The following is a 21,608-nucleotide window of genomic DNA, read 5'->3' as shown; positions in this document are numbered from 1 at the left end:
TCTTCATCCACTGAGATAAGGCATCATCCTCAAAGGGGTACCTTCTTTTTGCGGCCGAAGGTAAGAACCCTTTATCCAGCTTGTCCCACTCCCGTTTGACCAGATCTTTAATTGAATCTACCACCGAGAAAGCTCTACGACTTCTCTGGCTCAGCCCCGCGAACATAATCTCCTGGGTTGTTTTCCCTTCTTTACTTTCTGCAACCCCCATAGTCGCAAGGACTGCCTTAATTAAAAGTCTCCATATTGTCAACGGAAAAGCAAGGCCTTCCCTCCTCATCCGAGGAGGATGGTGAAGAACTTTCCGAGCATTCGCCCTCTTGTAACGAAGGGCTAGAATCGGACACCATCTCCATACTGATCTTTTCTTGCCATCTAGATTTAAGGGACGATTTTATTTCTTCCCAAATTACTTCCCTCAAATCCGATACCCGGAGAGGGGCCTCTTCTTCTAAAGGACGGCATATACACGTCTGACACAACTTCTTTAAATAGCTGTCAGGTAGTGGCTCCGTGCATAAAGCACACTGTTTATGCTTAGATTTAGAAACCTTCTTCCCCTATAACAAAGCATAGTACAGAAAACAATTGTATCAGCCACCGGCTCGGATATAACACTCACCACTGCTGAAAAATATGGAGTACCGGTTTCTGAGGGGGCGAGGTGCGACGTGACGTCGGGTTGCCAGAGTCCTGGTGCCCGTGTACCACATCACCGCTACGAGATCTGCTGCTGCTCTCTCAGCTGTCGGTGTTCGGCGTCTCCTGTAGAAGACATGCTGCCGCACACACTCACCAAGCGCTGCCTTTCTTTTAAAAGTCCCGCGCTCCTCCTCCCGGTCTCCTCCGGAAGTCGAAAGTGTACTTCCGGGTCATAGGCGCCGACCTGCTCCAGCAGCATAGCGCGCGTGGACGACCCAGGGCGGCATGTCTTCCCCCAGGAACGCCACTGATCCTTGCCAGACGAGGGGGGAAGCTGAACACAGGACTTCCCCCAACGCTGCTTCCGGGCCCCCGACTCTGCCGTTCCCCCCGGACACCTCACAGAGGCTTGGCAGACCCGGGTAAGACGAAAACCTGCAGGCTCCAGCCGTCCGGACAGGAACCCAAACTGGAGGGCGAGGGGGACCGCCCCTTTTTAACCTGTAGGTTCCTGTCCAGAAGGTGGGCGGATCCCTTTTCTCGTTGTGGGTGCTGTCGTGGCGATAGGAAAACAGTAGATATAGCTCCTGAAGGGAAGAGGCACTATTTCACTTATGGTTGGAAAAGATAGTGGACACTGTCGCGTTTGGACAGCCCCTGATGTGCTTAAACAGTTGAAACCCCACATAAGTGACCCCATTTTGGAAAATACACCCCTCAAGAAATGCATCTAGATATGTGGTGAGCACCTTGAAGCCAGGAGGTGCTTCACAGATTTTTTTCCCACAAAAATACACTGCTCAAAAAAATAAAGGGAACACTTAAACAACAGAATATAACTCCAAGTAAATCAAACTTCTGTGAAATCAAACTGTCCACTTAGGAAGCAACACTGTTTGACAATCAATTTCACATGCTGTTGAGCAAATGGAATAGACAACAGATGGAAATTATTGGCAATTATCAAGACACACTCAATAAAGGAGTGGTTTTGCATGTGGGGACCACAGACCACATCTCACTACCAATGCTTTCTGGCTGATGGTTTGGTCACTTTTGAATGTTGGTTGTGCTTTCACACTCGTGGTAGCATGAGACGGACTCTACAACCCACACAAGTGGCTCAGGTAGTGCAGCTCATCCAGGATGGCACATCAATGCGAGCTGTGGCAAGAAGGTTTGCTGTGTCTGTCAGCGTAGTGTCCAGAGGTTGGAGGTGCTACCATGAGACAGGCCAGTACACCAGGAGACGTGGAGGGGGCCGTAGGAGGGCAACAACCCAGCAGCAGGACCACTACCTCAGCCTTTGTGCAAGGAGGAACAGGAGGACCACTGACCTCCTGTAGGCCACAAATGTGCATGTGTCTGCGCAAACGGTTAGAAACCGACTCCATGAGGATGGTCTGAGTGCCCAACATCCACTCACAGCCCAAAACCGTGCAGGACGCTTGGCATTTGCCACAGAACATGGTCTGAGTGCCCGACGTCCACAGATGGGGGTTGTGCTCACAGCCCAACACCGTGCAGGATGCTTGGCATTTGCCACAGAACAACAAGTTTGGCAAATTCGCCACTGGCACCCTGTGCTCTTCACAGATGAAAGCAGGTTCACACTGAGCACATGTGACAGAGTCTGGAGACGCTAAGGAGAGCGATCTGCTGCCTGCAACATCCTTCAGCATGACCGGTTTAGCAGTGGGTCAGTAATGGTGTGGGGTGGCATTTCTTTGGAGGGTCGCACAGCCCTTTATGTGCTCGCCAGAGGTAGCCTGACTGCTATTAGGTACCGAGATGAGATCCTCAGACCTCTTGTGAGATCATATGCTGGTGCAGTTGGCCCTGGGTTCCTCCTAATGCAGGACAATGCCAGACCTCACGTAGCTGGAGTGTGTCAGCAGTTCCTGCAAGATGAAGGCATTGAAGCTATGGACTGGCCCGCCCGTTCCCCAGACCTGATTCCGATTGAACACATCTGGGACATCATGTCTCGCACCATCCACCAACGTCACGTTGCACCACAGACTATCCAGGAGTTGGCGGATGCTTTAGACCAGGTCTGGGAAGAGATCCCTCAGGAGACCAGCCGCTGCCACATCAGGAGCATGCCCAGGCGTTGTAGGGAGGTCATACAGGCACGTGGAGGCCACACACACTACTGAGCATCATTTCCTTGTCTTGAGGCATTTCCACTGAAGTTGGATCAGCCTGTAACTTCATTTACCACTTTGATTTTGAGCATCATTCCAACTCCAAACCTCCGTGGGATATTAGTTGTGATTTACGTTGATAATTTTTAGGTTTTATTGTTCACAACACATTCCACGATGTAATGAATAAAGATTTACAACTGGAATATTTCATTCAGTGATATCTAGGATGTGGGATTGTATTTTAGGCCTAAATATTTCATTTTCACAAGGTTAACAGGAGAAAATGGATTGTACAATTTGTAGTGCAATTTTTCCTGAGTACGCCAATACCCCATATGTAGTGGAAAACTACTGCTTGGGCGCATTGCAGGACTCGGCAGGGAAAGAGCACCAATTGAATTCTGAAGCGCAATTTTGGCTAGAATAGATTATGGACGCCATGTCATATTTAAAGGGAACCTGTCACCCCCAAAATCGAAAATGAGCTAAGCCCACCGGCATCAGGGGCTTATCTACAGCATTCTGGAATGCTGTAGATAAGCCCCGACGTATCCTGAAAGATGAGAAAAAGAGGTTATATTATTCTCAACCAGGGGCGGTCTGTTGTGAATTCTGTTGTCGGGCTCCCTCCTGTGGTCATGAATGGTACTTCGGCTGGTTCTGTCCATGGACTTCCTCTGGTGGGTGTTTCTGAGTTTCCTTCCACAGGTGACGAGGTTAATTCGTTAGCTGCTGCTCTATTTAACTCCACTTAGATCTTTGCTCCATGCCACCTGTCAATGTTCCAGTATTGGTCTAGTTCACTCCTGGATTGTTCTTGTGACCTGTCTTCCCATCAGAAGCTAAGTTCCAGCTTGTATTTCTTTGGTTTGCTATTTTTCTGTCCAGCTTGCTATTTAATTTGTTGTCTTGCTTGCTGGAAGCTCTGGGACGCAGAGGGAGCGCCTCCGCACCGTGAGTCGGTGCGGAGGGTCTTTTTGCGCCCTCTGCGTGGTCTTTTTGTAGGTTTTTGTGCTGATCGCAAAGTAACCTTTCCTATCCTCGGTCTGTTCAGTAAGTCGGGCCTCACTTTGCTTAATCTATTTCATCTCTGTGTTTGTATTTTCATCTTTACTCACAGTCATTATATGTGGGGGGCTGCCTTTTCCTTTGGGGAATTTCTCTGAGGCAAGTTAAGCTTTATTTTTCTATCTTCAGGGCTAGCTAGTTTCTTAGGCTGTGCCGAGTTGCATAGGGAGCGTTAGGCGCAATCCACGGCTATTTCTAGTGTGGTTGATAGGTTTAGGGATTGCGGTCAGCAGAGTTCCCACGTCCCAGAGCTCGTCCTTTATTATCAGTAACTATCAGGTCATTCCGTGTGCTCTTAACCACCAGGTCCATTATTGTCCTGACCACCAGGTCATAACAGTACAGGTGGCCCAAAGTACTAATGCATCTCAATAGAGGGATAAGAGAAGTTCTGAGACCATTTTTTTTTCTTTGCAGTGTGTTTTGTCTCAATTTTCCCCTTTACCTCTGGGTGGTTCAGGACACTGGTGTAAACATGGACATTCAAGATCTGTCCTCTTGGATGGATAATCTCACTACAAGGATACAAAACATTCAAGATTTTGTGGTTCAGAATCCGATGTCAGAGCCTAGGATTCCTATTCCTGATTTGTTTTTTGGTGATAGATCTAAGTTCTTGAATTTCAAAAATAATTGTAAATTGATTCTTGCCTTGAAACCTCGCTCCTCAGGTGACCCTGTTCAACAAGTAAAGATCATTATTTCTTTGTTACGTGGTGACCCTCAAGACTGGGCATTTTCCCTTGCGCCAGGAGATCCGGCATTGCGTGATGTTGATGCGTTTTTCCTGGCGCTTGGATTGCTTTATGACGAACCTAATTCAGTGGATCAGGCAGAGAAAATCTTGCTGGCTCTGTGTCAGGGTCAGGATGAAGCGGAGATATATTGTCAGAAGTTTAGAAAGTGGTCTGTGCTCACTCAGTGGAATGAATGTGCCCTGGCAGCAATCTTCAGAAAGGGTCTCTCTGAAGCCCTTAAGGATGTCATGGTGGGGTTTCCCATGCCTGCTGGTCTGAATGAGTCTATGTCCTTGGCCATTCAGATCGATCGACGCTTGCGTGAGCGTAAAGCTGTGCACCATTTGGCGGTACTATCTGAGCATGGGCCTGAGCCTATGCAATGTGATAGGACTTTGACCAGAGCTGAACGGCAAGAACACAGATGTCGGAATGGGCTATGTTTTTACTGTGGTGATTCCACTCATGCTATCTCCAATTGTCATAAGCGCACTAAGCGGTTCGCTAGGTCTGCCACCATTGGTACGGTACAGTCTAAATTTCTATTGTCTGTTACTCTGATTTGCTCTTTGTCATCCTATTCTGTTATGGCATTTGTGGATTCAGGCGCTGCCCTGAATTTGATGGACTTGGAGTATGCTAGGCGCTGTGGTTTTTTCTTGGAGCCCTTGCAGTATCCTATTCCATTGAGAGGAATTGATGCTACGCCTTTGGCCAAGAATAAGCCTCAGTATTGGACCCAATTGACCATGTGCATGGCTCCTGCACATCAGGAGGATATCCGCTTTCTGGTGTTGCATAATCTGCATGATGTGGTCGTTTTGGGGTTGCCATGGCTACAGGTTCATAATCCAGTATTGGACTGGAAATCTATGTCTGTGTCCAGCTGGGGTTGCCAGGGGGTACATGGTGATGTTCCATTTTTGTCTATTTCGTCTTCCACTCCTTCTGAAGTTCCAGAGTTTTTGTCGGATTATCGGGATGCATTTGATGAGCCCAAAGTCAGTGCCCTACCTCCTCATAGGGATTGCGATTGTGCAAGTAATTTGATTCCTGGTAGTAAGTTTCCTAAGGGCCGATTGTTCAATTTATCTGTGCCAGAACACGCCGCTATGCGGAGTTATATAAAGGAATCCTTGGAGAAAGGCCATATTCGCCCATCGTCATCACCGTTAGGAGCAGGGTTTTTTTTTGTGGCCAAGAAGGATGGTTCTTTGAGACCTTGTATTGATTACCGCCTTCTTAATAAAATTACAGTCAAATTTCAGTATCCTTTGCCGTTGCTGTCTGATTTGTTTGCTCGTATTAAAGGGGCTAGTTGGTTCACCAAGATAGATCTTCGAGGGGTGTATAATCTTGTACGTATTAAACAAGGCGATGAATGGAAAACAGCATTTAATATGCCCGAGGGCCATTTTGAGTACCTGGTTATGCCATTCGGGCTTTCCAATGCTCCATCAGTATTTCAGTCCTTTATGCATGACATCTTCCGAGAGTACCTGGATAAATTCCTGATTGTGTATTTGGATGATATTTTGGTCTTTTCGGATGATTGGGAGTCTCATGTGAAGCAGGTCAGAATGGTGTTCCAGGTCCTTCGTGCGAATTCCTTGTTTGTGAAAGGGTCAAAGTGTCTCTTTGGAGTTCAGAAGGTTTCATTTTTGGGGTTCATTTTTTCCCCTTCTACTATCGAGATGGACCCTGTTAAAGTCCAGGCCATTTACGATTGGACTCAGCCGACATCTGGGAAGAGTCTGCAAAAGTTCCTGGGCTTTGCTAATTTTTATCGGCGCTTCATCGCTAATTTTTCTACTGTTGCTAAACCGTTGACTGATTTGACCAAGAAGGGTGCTGATGTGGTCAATTGGTCTTCTGCGGCTGTAGAGGCTTTTCAGGAGTTGAAGCGTCGTTTTTCTTCTGCCCCTGTGTAGTGCCAGCCAGATGGTTCGCTTCCGTTTCAGGTTGAGGTTGATGCTTCTGAGATTGGAGCAGGGGCCGTTTTGTCGCAAAGAAGTTCTCATGGCTCGGTGATGAAGCCATGTGCTTTCTTTTCTAGAAAGTTTTCGCCTGCTGAGCGTATCTATGATGTTGGTAATCGTGAATTGTTGGCCATGAAGTGGGCATTCGAGGAGTGGTGTCATTGGCTGGAAGGAGCCAAGTATCGCGTGGTGGTCTTGACAGATCACAAGAATTTGACTTATCTTGAGTCTGCCAAACGGTTGAATCCGAGACAGGCTCGATGGTCGTTATTTTTCTCCCGTTTTGATTTTGTGGTTTCGTACCTTCCGGGATCTAAGAATGTGAAGGCTGATGCCCTGTCAAGGAGTTTTGTGCCTGACTCTCCGGGTTTGTCTGAGCCGGCGGGTATTCTCAAAGAGGGGGTAATTTTGTCTGCCATCTCCCCTGATTTGCGGCGGGTGCTGCAAAAATTTCAGGCTGATAGACCTGACCGTTGCCCAGCGGAGAAACTGTTTGTCCCTGATAGATGGACTAGTAGAGTTATCTCTGAGATTCATTGTTCAGTGTTGGCTGGGCATCCTGGAATCTTTGGTACCAGAGATTTGGTGGCTAGATCCTTCTGGTGGCCGTCTTTGTCGCGGGATGTGCGTTCTTTTGTGCAGTCCTGTGGGACTTGTGCTCGGGCTAAGCCCTGCTGTTCTCGTGCCAGTGGGTTGCTTTTGCCCTTGCCGGTCCCGAAGAGGCCCTGGACGCATATTTCTATGGATTTTATTTCGGATCTCCCCGTCTCTCAAAAGATGTCGGTCATTTGGGTGGTTTGTGATCGCTTTTCTAAGATGGTCCATTTGGTACCTTTGTCTAAATTGCCTTCCTCCTCTGATTTAGTGCCATTATTTTTCCAGCATGTGGTTCGCTTACATGGTATCCCGGAGAACATCGTTTCTGACAGAGGTTCCCAGTTTGTTTCAAGGTTTTGGCGATCCTTTTGTGCTAGGATGGGCATTGATTTGTCTTTTTCCTCGGCTTTCCATCCTCAGACAAATGGCCAAACCGAACGAACTAATCAAACTTTGGAAACATATCTGAGATGCTTTGTTTCTGCTGATCAGGATGATTGGGTGTCCTTCTTGCCGTTGGCTGAGTTCGCCCTTAATAATCGGGCCAGCTCGGCTACTTTGGTTTCGCCGTTTTTCTGCAATTCTGGTTTCCATCCTCGTTTCTCTTCAGGGCAGGTTGAGCCTTCGGACTGTCCTGGTGTAGATACTGTGGTGGATAGGTTGCAGCAGATTTGGACTCATGTGGTGGACAATTTGACATTGTCCCAGAAGGCTCAACGTTTCGCTAACCGCCGGCGCAGTGTGGGTCCCCGACTTCGTGTTGGGGATTTGGTTTGGTTGTCGTCTCGTTATGTTCCTATGAAGGTTTCCTCTCCTAAGTTTAAGCCTCGTTTCATTGGTCCGTATAAGATTCCTGAGGTTATCAATCCTGTGTCATTTCGTTTGGCCCTTCCTGCTTCTTTTGCCATCCATAATGTGTTCCATAGGTCGTTATTGCGGAGATACGTGGCGCCTGTGGTTCCATCCATTGATCCTCCTGCCCCGGTGTTGGTTGAGGGGGAGTTGGAGTATGTGGTGGAGAAGATTTTGGATTCTCGTGTTTCGAGACGGAAACTCCAGTACCTGGTCAAGTGGAAGGGTTATGGTCAGGAAGATAATTCCTGGGTTTTTGCCTATGATGTTCATGCTGCCGATCTGGTTCGTGCCTTTCATTTGGCTCATCCTGGTCGGCCTGGGGGTTCTGGTGAGGGTTTGGTGACCCCTCCTCAAGGGGGGGGGTACTGTTGTGAATTCTGTTGTCGGGCTCCCTCCTGTGGTCATGAATGGTACTTCGGCTGGTTCTGTCCATGGACTTCCTCTGGTGGGTGTTTCTGAGTTTCCTTCCACAGGTGACGAGGTTAATTCGTTAGCTGCTGCTCTATTTAGCTCCACTTGGATCTTTGCTCCATGCCACCTGTCAATGTTCCAGTATTGGTCTAGTTCACTCCTGGATCGTTCTTGTGACCTGTCTTCCCATCAGAAGCTAAGTTCCAGCTTGTATTTCTTTGGTTTGCTATTTTTCTGTCCAGCTTGCTATTTAATTTGTTGTCTTGCTTGCTGGAAGCTCTGGGACGCAGAGGGAGCGCCTCCGCACCGTGAGTCGGTGCGGAGGGTCTTTTTGCGCCCTCTGCGTGGTCTTTTTGTAGGTTTTTGTGCTGATCGCAAAGTAACCTTTCCTATCCTCGGTCTGTTCAGTAAGTCGGGCCTCACTTTGCTTAATCTATTTCATCTCTGTGTTTGTATTTTCATCTTTACTCACAGTCATTATACATTGGGGCAAAAAAGTATTTAGTCAGTCAGCAATAGTGCAAGTTCCACCACTTAAAAAGATGAGAGGCGTCTGTAATTTACATCATAGGTAGACCTCAACTATGGGAGACAAACTGAGAAATAAAAATCCAGAAAATCACATTGTGTTTTTTTAACAATTTTTTTGCATATTATGGTGGAAAATAAGTATTTGGTCAGAAACAAACAATCAAGATTTCTGGCTCTCACAGACCTGTAACTTCTTCTTTAAGAGTCTCCTCTTTCCTCCACTCATTACCTGTAGTAATGGCACCTGTTTAAACTTGTTATCAGTATAAAAAGACACATGTGCACACCCTGAAAGATTCTGACTCCAAACTCCACTATGGTGAAGACCAAAGAGCTGTCAAAGGACACCAGAAACAAAATTGTAGCCCTGCACCAGGCTGGGAAGACTGAATCTGCAATAGCCAACCAGCTTGGAGTGAAGAAATCAACAGTGGGAGCAATAATTAGAAAATGGAAGACATACAAGACCACTGATAATCTCCCTCGATCTGGGGCTCCACGCAAAATCCCACCCCGTGGGGTCAGAATGATCACAAGAACGGTGAGCAAAAATCCCAGAACCACGCGGGGGGACCTAGTGAATGAACTGCAGAGAGCTGGGACCAATGTAACAAGGCCTACCATAAGTAACACACTACGCCACCATGGACTCAGATCCTGCAGTGCCAGACGTGTCCCACTGCTTAAGCCAGTACATGTCCGGGCCCGTCTGAAGTTTGCTAGAGAGAATTTGGATGATCCAGAGGAGTTTTGGGAGAATGTCCTATGGTCTGATGAAACCAAACTGGAACTGTTTGGTAGAAACACAACTTGTCGTGTTTGGAGGAAAAAGAATACTGAGTTGCATCCATCAAACACCATACCTACTGTAAAGCATGGTGGTGGAAACATCATGCTTTGGGGCTGTTTCTCTGCAAAGGGGCCAGGACGACTGATCCGGGTACATGAAAGAATGAATGGGGCCATGTATCGTGAGATTTTGAGTGCAAACCTCCTTCCATCAGCAAGGGCATTGAAGATGAAACGTGGCTGGGTCTTTCAACATGACAATGATCCAAAGCACACCGCCAGGGCAACGAAGGAGTGGCTTCGTAAGAAGCATTTCAAGGTCCTGGAGTGGCCTAGCCAGTCTCCAGATCTCAACCCTATAGAAAACCTTTGGAGGGAGTTGAAAGTCCGTGTTGCCAAGCGAAAAGCCAAAAACATCACTGCTCTAGAGGAGATCTGCATGGAGGAATGGGCCAACATACCAACAACAGTGTGTGGCAACCTTGTGAAGACTTACAGAAAACGTTTGACCTCTGTCATTGCCAACAAAGGATATATTACAAAGTATTGAGATGAAATTTTGTTTCTGACCAGATACTTATTTTCCACCATAATATGCAAATAAAATGTTAAAAAAACAGACAATGTGATTTTCTGGATTTTTTTTTCTCAGTTTGTCTCCCATAGTTGAGGTTACATAGTTACATAGTTACATAGTTATTAAGGTTGAAGGAAGACTATATGTCCATCTAGTTCAACCCATAGCCTAACCTAACATGCCCTAACATGTTGATCCAGAGGAAGGCAAAAAAAAACCCATGTGCAAAGAGTAAGCTCCACATTGGGGAAAAAAATTCCTTCCCGACTCCACATACGGCAATCAGACTAGTTCCCTGGATCAACGCCCTATCAAGGAATCTAGTGTATATACCCTGTAACATTATACTTTTCCAGAAAGGTATCCAGTCCCCTCTTAAATTTAAGTAATGAATCACTCATTACAACATCATACGGCAGAGAGTTCCATAGTCTCACTGCTCTTACAGTAAAGAATCCGCATCTGTTATTATGCTTAAACCTTTTTTCCTCCAACCGCAGAGGATGCCCCCTTGTCCCTGTTTCAGGTCTATGATTAAAAAGATCATCAGAAAGGTCTTTGTACTGTCCCCTCATATATTTATACATTAAAATAAGATCACCCCTTAATCTTCGTTTTTCCAAACTAAATAGCCCCAAGTGTAATAACCTATCTTGGTATTGCAGACCCCCCAGTCCTCTAATAACCTTGGTCGCTCTTCTCTGCACCCGCTCCAGTTCAGCTATGTCTTTCTTATACACCGGAGACCAGAACTGTGCACAGTATTCTAAGTGTGGTCGAACTAGTGACTTGTATAGAGGTAAAATTATATTCTCCTCATGAGCATCTATGCCTCTTTTAATGCATCCCATTATTTTATTTGCCTTTGTAGCAGCTGCCTGACACTGACCACTGAATTTAAGTTTGTCATCCACCCATACACCCAGGTCTTTTTCATTGACGGTTTTGCCCAGAGTTTTAGAACTAAGCACATAATTATACATCTTATTACTTCTACCCAAGTGCATGACCTTACATTTATCCCCATTAAAGCTCATTTGCCATTTATCAGCCCAAGCTTCTAGTTTACATAAATCATCCTGTAATATAAAATTGTCCTCCTCTGTATTGATTACCCTGCAGAGTTTAGTGTCATCTGCAAATATTGAAATTCTACTCTGAATGCCCCCTACAAGGTCATTAATAAATATGTTAAAAAGAAGAGGGCCCAATACTGACCCCTGTGGTACCCCACTGCTAACCGCTACCCAGTCCGAGTGTGCTCCATTAATAACCACCCTTTGTTTCCCATCCCTGAGCCAGCTCTCAACCCACTTGCACATATTTTCCCCTATCCCCATTATTCTCATTTTATGTATCAACCTTTTGTGTGGCACCGTATCAAAAGCTTTTGAAAAGTCCATATACACTACATCCACTGGTTTCCCTTGGTCCAATCCGGAACTTACCTCTTCATAGAAACTGATCAAATTAGTCTGACATGAACGGTCCCTAGTAAACCCGTGCTGATACTGGGTCATGAGGTTATTCCTCTTCAGATACTCCAGTATAGCGTCCCTTAGAATGCCCTCCAGGATTTTACCCACAGTAGAGGTTAAGCTTACTGGCCTATAGTTTCCGAGTTCAGTTTTTGTTCCCTTTTTGAATATTGGCACCACATTTGCTATACGCCAGTCCTGTGGCACAGACCCTGTTATTATGGAGTCTTTAAAGATTAAAAATAATGGTCTATCAATGACTGTACTTAATTCCTGCAGTACTCGAGGGTGTATCCCATCCGGGCCCGGAGATTTGTCAATTTTAGTGATTTTTAGACGCCGCCGCACTTCCTGCTGGGTTAAGCAGGTGACATTTAATTGGGAATTTTTATCACTAGACATTTTGTCTGCCATAGGATTTTCTTGTGTAAATACTGATGAAAAAAAGTCATTTAGCATATTGGCTTTTTCCTCATCCTCATCCACCATCTCACCCAGACTATTTTTAAGGGGGCCAACACTATCATTTTTTAGTTTCTTACTATTTATGTAGTTAAAGAATATTTTAGGATTATTTTTACTCTCTCTGGCAATGAGTCTCTCTGTCTCAATCTTTGCTGCCTTGATTTGCTTTTTACAGAATTTATTTAATTTTCTGTATTTATTTAATGCCTCCTCACTACCTACTTCCTTTAATTCTCTAAATGCTTTCTTTTTGTCCCTTATTGCGCCCCTTACAGCTCTATTTAGCCATATTGGTTTCCTCCTATTTCTAGTATGTTTATTCCCATACGGTATATACTGTGCACAGGTCCTATCCAGGATGCTAATAAAGGTCTCCCATTTTCTCTGTGTATTTTTGTGTCTCAGGATATCGTCCCAGTTAATTGCACCAAGATCCTCTCTCATCTGTTGGAAATTTGCCCTCCTGAAGTTTAGTGTCCTTGTAACCCCTCTACTACACATCTTTTTAAAGGATACATGAAAACTTATTATTCTGTGATCGCCATTTCCCAAGTAACCCCCAACCCTTATATTTGATATGCGGTCTGGCCTGTTGGTTAATATTAGGTCTAGCAGTGCCCCCCTTCTTGTTGGGTCCTGAACCAGTTGTGAAAGGTAATTGTCTCTCATAATTGTCAAAAACCGATTACCTTTGCTGGAACTGCAGGTTTCTGTTCCCCAATCTATTTCAGGGTAGTTGAAGTCCCCCATAATAATGACTTCTCCTTGAGTCGCAGCTTCATCTATTTGCTTTACGAGGATATTCTCCATTGCTTCCATTATTTTTGGAGATTTATAACAAACCCCTATCAGTAATTTATTATTTTTTCCCCCTCCCCTTATCTCCACCCACAGGGATTCTACATTTTCATTAAATTCACCTATATTATCGCGCAGGATGGGTTTTAAGGATGATTTTACATATAGACACACCCCTCCCCCTCGCTTATCTGTACGGTCATTTCTGAACAGGCTATAGCCCTGCAAGTTAACAGCCCAGTCATGGCTCTCATCCAGCCACGTTTCAGATATCCCCACCATGTCATAATTATGCTCCAACAACATTAGTTCTAATTCGTCCATTTTGTTGGCGAGGCTTCTGGCATTAGTATACATGCACTTTATGTTCCTCTCTGTACTTCTATTTCTTAAATTATTAACTGTTCTGACCACACCCCCCATGCCACCGCCACCCCCAACTTCCTTATTTGTGCCCAGGTCTCTGTCTGCACTATCTTCCCCTCCTATAAAATGAATACCCTCCCCCCCAATTCCTAGTTTAAACACTCCTCCAAACTTCTAGCCATTCTCTCCCCCAGCACAGCTGCACCCTCCCCATTGAGGTGCAGCCCGTCCCTAGCGTAGAGCCTGTAGCCAACTGAGAAGTCGGCCCAGTTCTGCAGGAACCCAAACCCCTCTTTCCTACACCAATTCTTGAGCCACTTATTAACCTCCCTAATCTCCCGTTGCCTCTCTGGCGTGGCACGTGGTACCAGCAGTATTTCGGAAAATACCACGTTGGAGGTCCTTGCTTTCAGCTTGCAGCCTAATTCCCTGAAATCATCTTTAAGGACCTTCCACCTACCTCTAACTTTGTCATTAGTGCCAATGTGCACCATGACCGCTGGGTCCTTCTATGATAGGTCTACCTATGATGTAAATTACAGACGCCTCTCATCTTTTTAAGTGGTAGAACTTGCACTATTGCTGACTGACTAAATACTTTTTTGCCCCACTGTATGTGGGGGGTTGCCTTTTCCATTGGGGAATTTCTCTGAGGCAAGGTAGGCTTTAGTTTTCTATCTTCAGAGCTAGCTAGTTTCTTAGGCTGTGCCGAGTTGCATAGGGAGCGTTAGGCGCAATCCACGGCTATTTCTAGTGTGGTTGATAGGTTTAGGGATTGCGGTCAGCAGAGTTCCCACGTCCCAGAGCTCGTCCTTTATTATCAGTAACTATCAGGTCATTCCGTGTGCTCTTAACCACCAGGTCCATTATTGTCCTGACCACCAGGTCATAACAGCGGTCCCGTCCGATGGGCGTCGCGGTTCGGTCCAGCACCTCCTATCTTCATAGGATGACGTCCTCTTCTTGTGTTCATGCTGCGGCTCCGGCGCAGGCGTGCTTTGTCTGCCCTGTTGAGGGCAGAGCAAAGTACTGCAGTGCGCAGGCGCTGGGCCTCTCTGACCTTTCCCGGCGCCTGCGCACTGAAGTACTTTGCTCTGCCCTCAACAGGGCAGACAAAGTACGTCTGCGCCGCAGCGTGAAGTCAAGAAGAGGATGTCATCCTATGAAGATGGGAGGCCCAGGACCGCGACGCCCATCGGACTAAACCGCAGCGGGACCACCCCTGGGTGAGTATAATCTAAGCCCCTGATGCCGGTGGCCTTAGCTCACCATTTTGGGGGTGACAGGTTCCCTTTAAAGAGCTCCTGACTTGTCAAAACAGCACATATCCCCACAAGTTACACCATTTTGGAAACTACAGCACTTGAGGAATTCATCTAGGGAGAAATAATATAAAATTTTCTCAGACAATTCACAGAATTGTATAACATCGGGCTTAGTCTATGGAAAATTACCATTTTTTCACTAAAATGTTGCTTTGGCTTCAAGTTTTCAATTTTCACAAGGGGTAATAAGAGAAAATGAAGGGTACAATTGGTTACATTTTTATGCAATTTCTGAGAGTGCGCCTTTACTCCATATGTGGCCGAAAACTACTTTTGAAGCACCTGTGCAAAGCTCAGAACAGAAGGCACTTAACATTGGTCTGCAGATTTTGCTGGAATGGTTTGCAGGTTTGCAGGTGCCATGTCACATTGGCAGAGCCCCTAAAGTCTCAGAATAGCGGAACACCCACAAGTAAGTCACCCCATTTTACAATCTACACATCTCAATGAATTCATCCAAGGGTGCAGTGATCATATTCACACCATGGATGTGTCACAAAATGGTATAACATTGGGCACAGAGGAAAAAAATATAATATTTTTGCCACTAAAATTAACTTTTAGTACCAAATATTGCATTTTCACAGGGAAAAGGAGTAAAAATGGCACTGCTTAAGCTACACGGCAAGACTCGGGAGGCAAGGAGCGCTACTTGACTCTTGGAGAACAAATTATCGTAGAATAGTTTGCAGACTGCATATTCAGAGCACCTGAGTGCTAGAAGAACAGAATCCCCCTCAAGTGACCGCATTTTGGAAATTTCACCCCTCTGGGAATTTATCTACAGGTGTAGTGACGATTTTGACTCCATGGGTGTTTGCCAGAAACAAGCAGCAGTGAATGTTACTGAGTGAATTGCAAATCTGCTATTGTACTGCCCGTACGTTATAGTGACCAGAACACTGTAGTTCCCAGCTCATGTTTCTGGAGACATGGACCCCGTAAATTAAGTGGGCTCCCATCGCTAGAGAGATGCCAAACTTGTGGATGCCCAGGCACACTGGGGCTCAGAAGGGAGGGAACATTTGGACTTGGAAGAGCAGAATTCCATGGATTTCTTTTGGGGAGCGACGAGACATTATGCTTTTCTAGAACCTTTGTACTACCTGTAACATGGAGGCACCCTATATTTCCATTGAGAGATTATGGACACGAGTGAGAACTTGCTTTTTTGTGAATTCAGCTGAAGTTTTTAATTGGAACATTTTACATAAAGTTTGGGGTCACATTTATCCTGCACTCTACACTGAGCACTTACATTGGGGTTTCAATCTAAATCTCCGAATGACGTGATTCAGATGAAACCCGAGGGATCCATTCACTATAGTGAGGCAGCAGAGTTACTCTGGACACCGCGTGGCCTCTGCTCAGCGTTGTCTTTCCTTTTAAAAGTGCATAAAACAATGGTCGACTGTGCTTTTACGCAAGCTTGAAAAATATGGACACCACGAGATCATAGGCCAGACAGTTATCCACAATGCCTCCATCAGCCTCATTGTAGGAAATCTTCCACTGGGGGTTCCGTCTGAATCATGTATTTCAGAGATTTATTAACCCCTTTACCCCCAAGAGTGGTTTGCACGTTATGGACCGGGCCAATTTTTACAATTCTGACCACTGTCCCTTTATGAGGTTATAACTCTGGAATGCTTCAATGGATCCCGGTGATTCTGACATTGTTTTCTCGTGACATATTGTACTTCATGATAGTGGTAAAATTTCTTTGATATTACCTGCGATTATTTGTGGAAAAAACGAAAATTTGGCGAACATTTTGAAAATTTCGCAATTTTCCAACTTTGAATTTTTATGCAATTAAATCACAGAGATATGTCACACAAAATACTTAATAAGTAACATTTCCCACATGTCTACTTTACATCAGCACAATTTTGGAACCAAAATTTTTTTTGTTAGGGAGTTATAAGGGTTAAAAGTTGACCAGCAATTTCTCATTTTTACAACACCATTTTATTTTAGGGACCACATCTCATTTGAAGTCATTTTGAGGGGTCTATTTGATAGAAAATACCCAAGTGTGACACCATTCTAAAAACTGCACCCCTCAAGGTTCTCAAAACCACATTCAAGAAGTTTATTAACCCTTCAGGTGCTTCACAGGAATTTTTGGAATGTTTAAATAAAAATTAACATTTAACTTTTTTTCACAAAAAATTTACTTCAGCTCCAATTTGTTTTATTTTACCAAGGGTTACAGGAGAAAATGGACCCCAAACGTTGTTGTACAATTTGTCCTGAGTACGCTGATACTCCATATGTGGGGGTTACCCACAGTTTGGGCGCATGGCAGAGCTCGGAAGGGAAGGAGCGCCGTTTGACCTTTCAATGCAAAATTGACAGGAATTGAGATGGGACGCCATGTTGCGTTTGGAGAGCCACTGATGTGCCTAAACATTGAAACCCCCCACAAGTGACACCATTTTGGAAAGTAGACCCCCTAAGGAACTTATCTAGAGGTGTGGTGAGCACTTTGACCCACCAAGTGCTTCACAGAAGTTTATAATGCAGAACCGTAAAAATAAAAAATCATTTTTTTTCACAAAAATTATCTTTTCGCCCCCAATTTTTTATTTTCCCAATGGTAAGAGAAGAAATTGGACCACAAAAGTTGTGGCACAATTTGTCCTGAGTACGCTGATACCCCATATGTGGGGGTAAACCATTGTTTGGGCGCATGGCAGAGCTCGGAAGGGAAGGAGCGCCATTTGGAATACAGACTTAGATGGAATGGTCTGCAGGCGTCACATTGTGTTTGCAGAGCCCCTAATGTACCTAAACAGTAGAAACCCCCCACAAGTGACCCCATATTGGAAACTGGACCCCCCAAGGAACTTATCTAGATGTGTTGTGAGAACTTTAAGCCCCCAAGTATTTCACTACAGTTTATAACGCAGAGCCGTGAAAATAAAAAATCTTTTTCCCACAAAAATTATTTTTTAGCCCCCAGTTTTGTATTTTCCCAAGGGTAACAGGAGAAATTGGACCCCAAAAGTTGTTGTCCAATTTGTCCTGAGTACGCTGATACCCCATATGTTGGGGTAAACTCCTGTTTGGGCACACGGGAGAGCTCGGAAGGGAAGGAGCACTGTTTTACTTTTTCAATGCAAAATTGGATGGAATTGAGATCGGTCGCCATGTCGCGTTTGGAGAGCCCCTGATGTGTCTAAACAGTGGAAACCCCCCAATTATAACTGAAACCCTAATCCAAACACACCCCTAACCCTAATCCCAATGGTAACCCTAACCACACCTCTGACCCAGACACACCCCTAATCCTAATCCCAACCGCAAATGTAATCCAAACCCTAACCCTAACTTTAGCCCCAACCCTAACTGTAGCCTTAACCCTAACCCTAGCCCCAACCCTAGCCCCAACCCTAACCCTAGCCCTAACCCTAGCCCTAACCCTAACCCTAATGGGAAAATGGAAATAAATACATTTTTTTAATTTTTCCCTAACTAAGGGGGTGATGAAGGGGGGTTTGATTTACTTTTATAGTGGGTTTTTTAGCGGATTTTTATGATTGGCAGCCGTCACACACTGAAAGACGCTTTTTATTGCAAAAAATATTTTTTGCGTTACCACATTTTGAGAGCTATAATTTTTCCATATTTGAGTCCACAGAGTCATGTGAGGTCTTGTTTTTTGCGGGACGAGTTGACGTTTTTATTGGTAACATTTTCGGGCACGTGACATTTTTTGAACGCTTTTTATTCCGATTTTTGTGAGGCAGAATGACTAAAAACCAGCTATTCATGAATTTCTTTTGGGGGAGGCGTTTATACCGTTCCGCGTTTGGTAAAATTGATAAATCAGTTTTATTCTTCGGGTCAGTACGATTACAGCGACACCTCATTTATATCATTTTTTTATGTTTTGGCGCTTTTATACGATAAAAACTATTTTATAGAAAAAATAATCGCTTTATTCTGAGGACTATAACTTTTTTATTTTTTTGCTGATGTTGCTGTATGGCGGCTCGTTTTTTGCGGGACAAGATGACGCTTTCAGCGGTACCATGGTTATTTATATCCGTCTTTTTGATTGCGTGTTATTCCACTTTTTGTTTGGCGGTACGATAATAAAGCGTTGTTTTTTGCCTCGTTTTTTTTTTTTTTTTTTTTTCTTACGGTGTTTACTGAAGGGGTTAACTAGTGGGACAGCTTTATAGGTCGGGTTGTTACGGACGCGGCGATACTAAATATGTGTACTTTTATTGTTTTTTTTTATTTTATTTAGATAAAGAAATGTATTTATGGGAATAATATATTTGTTTGTTTTTTTTCATTATTTAGGATTTTTTTTTTTTTTTTTGCACACTTTGAAAAAAAATTTTTTAACTTTTTTACTTTGTCCCAGGGGGGGACAATACAGATCGGTGATCTGCCAGTTTGCACAGCACTCTGACAGATCACCGATCTGTCTCAGAGTGCTGCAGCGTTACCAAGTGCCTGCTCTGAGCAGGCACTTGGTAAGCCACCTCCCTCCCTGCAGGACCCGGATCCGCGGCCATCTTGGATCCGGGGCTCGAGCAGGGAGGGAGGTGAGGAGACCCTCGCAGCAACGCAATCACATCGCGTTGCTGCGGGGGTCTCAGGGAAGCCCGCAGGGAGCCCCCTCCCTGCGCGATGCTTCCCTGCACCGCCGGCACATCGCGATCATCTTTGATCGCGGTGTGCCGGGGGTTAATGTGTCGGGGGCGGTCCGTGACCGCTCCTGGCACATAGTGCCGGATGTCAGCTGCGATAAGCAGCTGACACCCGGACGCGATCGGCCGCGCTCCCCCCGTGAGTGCGTCCGATCGCGCTGGACGTAATATTCCGTCCTTGGGAATTAAGGCCCACCCCACATGGACGGAATATTACGTCCAATGGCAGAAAGGGGTTAAAGGAGACCCCGATGTAAGCTCTCAGCGTGGAGAACAGGATAAGTGTGAGCTGAGCATTGCTGGGATCTTTGGGAGGCAGAATGAATAAATCAACAGCAGGTGAAGAATTTTTATTTATTTTTTATGCCATTCCTCATGCAGAGTGGGTGGTGCTGAGGATGCATAAGTGTGACTGTTACAGAATTGGGGGACAGAGTACAGATGCTAATTAATTTATATATTTATTGGGTGGAGAAAGTGGCTATTTATAGTTTGTGGGGGTACAATGGTGGATTACAATTTATATTTGGAATAATGGGTTGCATAATAACTAATTATATATTAATGGTGGGTGCATGTTTACATTCAGCTGTGTAGTGTACAAGTCGAGGAGAAACTGGGGAATGTGCGCTTTAAGTGGTGCTCTAGCTAATTGTGTGTTATTTTATGCAGAGACGAGTCCTGGCTGGAAGAAGTGATGGTGGTGTGTTCTGGATGAAAAAGAAAAGCGAAGATGAACGACTTCAACTAGGGACGTCACCGGTGAGTCAGTGTATTATCTATACACTTACACTATATACAGAGCTCCTGTGTATAATGTCACTAGTGATCCCACTATGTGGTGGTAATGTGTGATCTGGTCATGAATTTGTCACTTGTATGTGATATTATTCGATCACTTTGTGAAGGTAATAATTTGGTCTGCTAATGGTGTGACGTTATTTCTGCAGCGGCTGCGCGCTGCTATTTTTAGGCTGGGGAGGGCCAAATATCCATGGACCAGCCTGAAAACACCAGCCCCCATCAGTCTGCTTTATCTTGGCTAGTTATCAAAAATAATCATTTATTTATTTAAATCTTTTAAAAAAACGGCATGGGTGCCCCTCCAATTTTTGATAACCAGCCAATATAAAGCAGATAGCTGAAGATTACAGCCTGCAGCAGGCTACTTTATCTGCGCATGTTATCAAAAATACAGGGGACCCCACATCTTTGTTTTTTTTTTTATTATTATTATTATTATTATTATTATTATTAATGTTTTTTGTAACATACTGCTCCATTCAATCACAGCCATGCCACTGGAAAAAGCTTGATGATTGGCTTCAACAAGCTTAATTCAGGCTTCTGCGCCCCAACAGTAACATGGACTTCTGGGAGAAGACCGTGTCCAATATGGCCCCCGAACTTTACCATTTGGGTTCACCCATCACTAGAGACAACCACTGAGTCTCCCTATCCATAAAATGTTATTGCCTTTATTTTTCTATGGCTATCCTTTAATCCACATCTCATCAGGTCCTATGATGATGGATTAGAGGAAGGTAAGTGAATATTTAGTAGAGGCTACAATACCACCATATGAAACAAAAATCTTGGACAGAGCCAAGGCATACAGAAAACGTCCGTTGTCTGCTCTTCATACAGTCACTCACCTGAACTGGGCGCCTCCATGTTGAACTCTGCACTTATATGTTTCTGCTCCAGGTTGTCTGTCAGCTCCTTGATCACCAGATCCAAAGCATCGATCCCAGAAGCCAAGTCATACGGAGTCAGGTCAAAAGAAGCCGACTCCTCACACATCCTCTCCTGGGGGTGAAGGAGACCACGAGTCATGGGCAAAATAACTCATCGAGACCATTATGGCACAAGACTGATGCTCAGTACATACCACATTGTGCGCCTCATCAAATATCACAACCGTTCCCTTCAGATCAATGTTGTGCGCCTTACGACTCTGGAAAACAAGAATCGGGTGTTTTATTTCACTTCTTAAATGAGACTTAAAAAGCATTTCTCAGAAGTAGATGTGCACGGCCATTGTAGTAAATTCTCAGCTCTGGATACACTGTATACAGGAGCTTAGCCTCTGGAAGTAAACAGGAATGCGCTCATTCACTGACAGCAAGCAAAGATCATGAAAAGGTTCAAGAATATTTTTAATCCCAAT

The 21,608-nt window shown here is 44.8% G+C and overlaps 1 protein-coding gene across 6 annotated transcripts in view; it reads right to left on the bottom strand.

The window, feature by feature from the left end:
• RTEL1 (regulator of telomere elongation helicase 1) overlaps positions 1–21,608 on the bottom strand; it is a 201,596-nt gene that overhangs the window by 164,537 nt on the left and 15,451 nt on the right. For all 6 annotated transcript variants that reach the window (XM_069751061.1, XM_069751063.1, XM_069751062.1 and 3 more), the window contains 2 exons: positions 21,330–21,395; positions 21,094–21,247 (listed from right to left, as the gene is read on the bottom strand). In XM_069751061.1, the coding sequence (XP_069607162.1) occupies positions 21,094–21,247; positions 21,330–21,395 (220 nt within the window). The remainder of the gene's footprint in view (positions 1–21,093; positions 21,248–21,329; positions 21,396–21,608) is intronic.

This window comes from Ranitomeya imitator, chromosome 2, assembly GCF_032444005.1.
Source record: "Ranitomeya imitator isolate aRanImi1 chromosome 2, aRanImi1.pri, whole genome shotgun sequence".
Taxonomy (NCBI): domain Eukaryota; kingdom Metazoa; phylum Chordata; class Amphibia; order Anura; family Dendrobatidae; genus Ranitomeya; species Ranitomeya imitator.
Note: the sequence above shows the minus strand (reverse complement) of the source record. Positions and strands in the feature narration are given on the sequence as shown.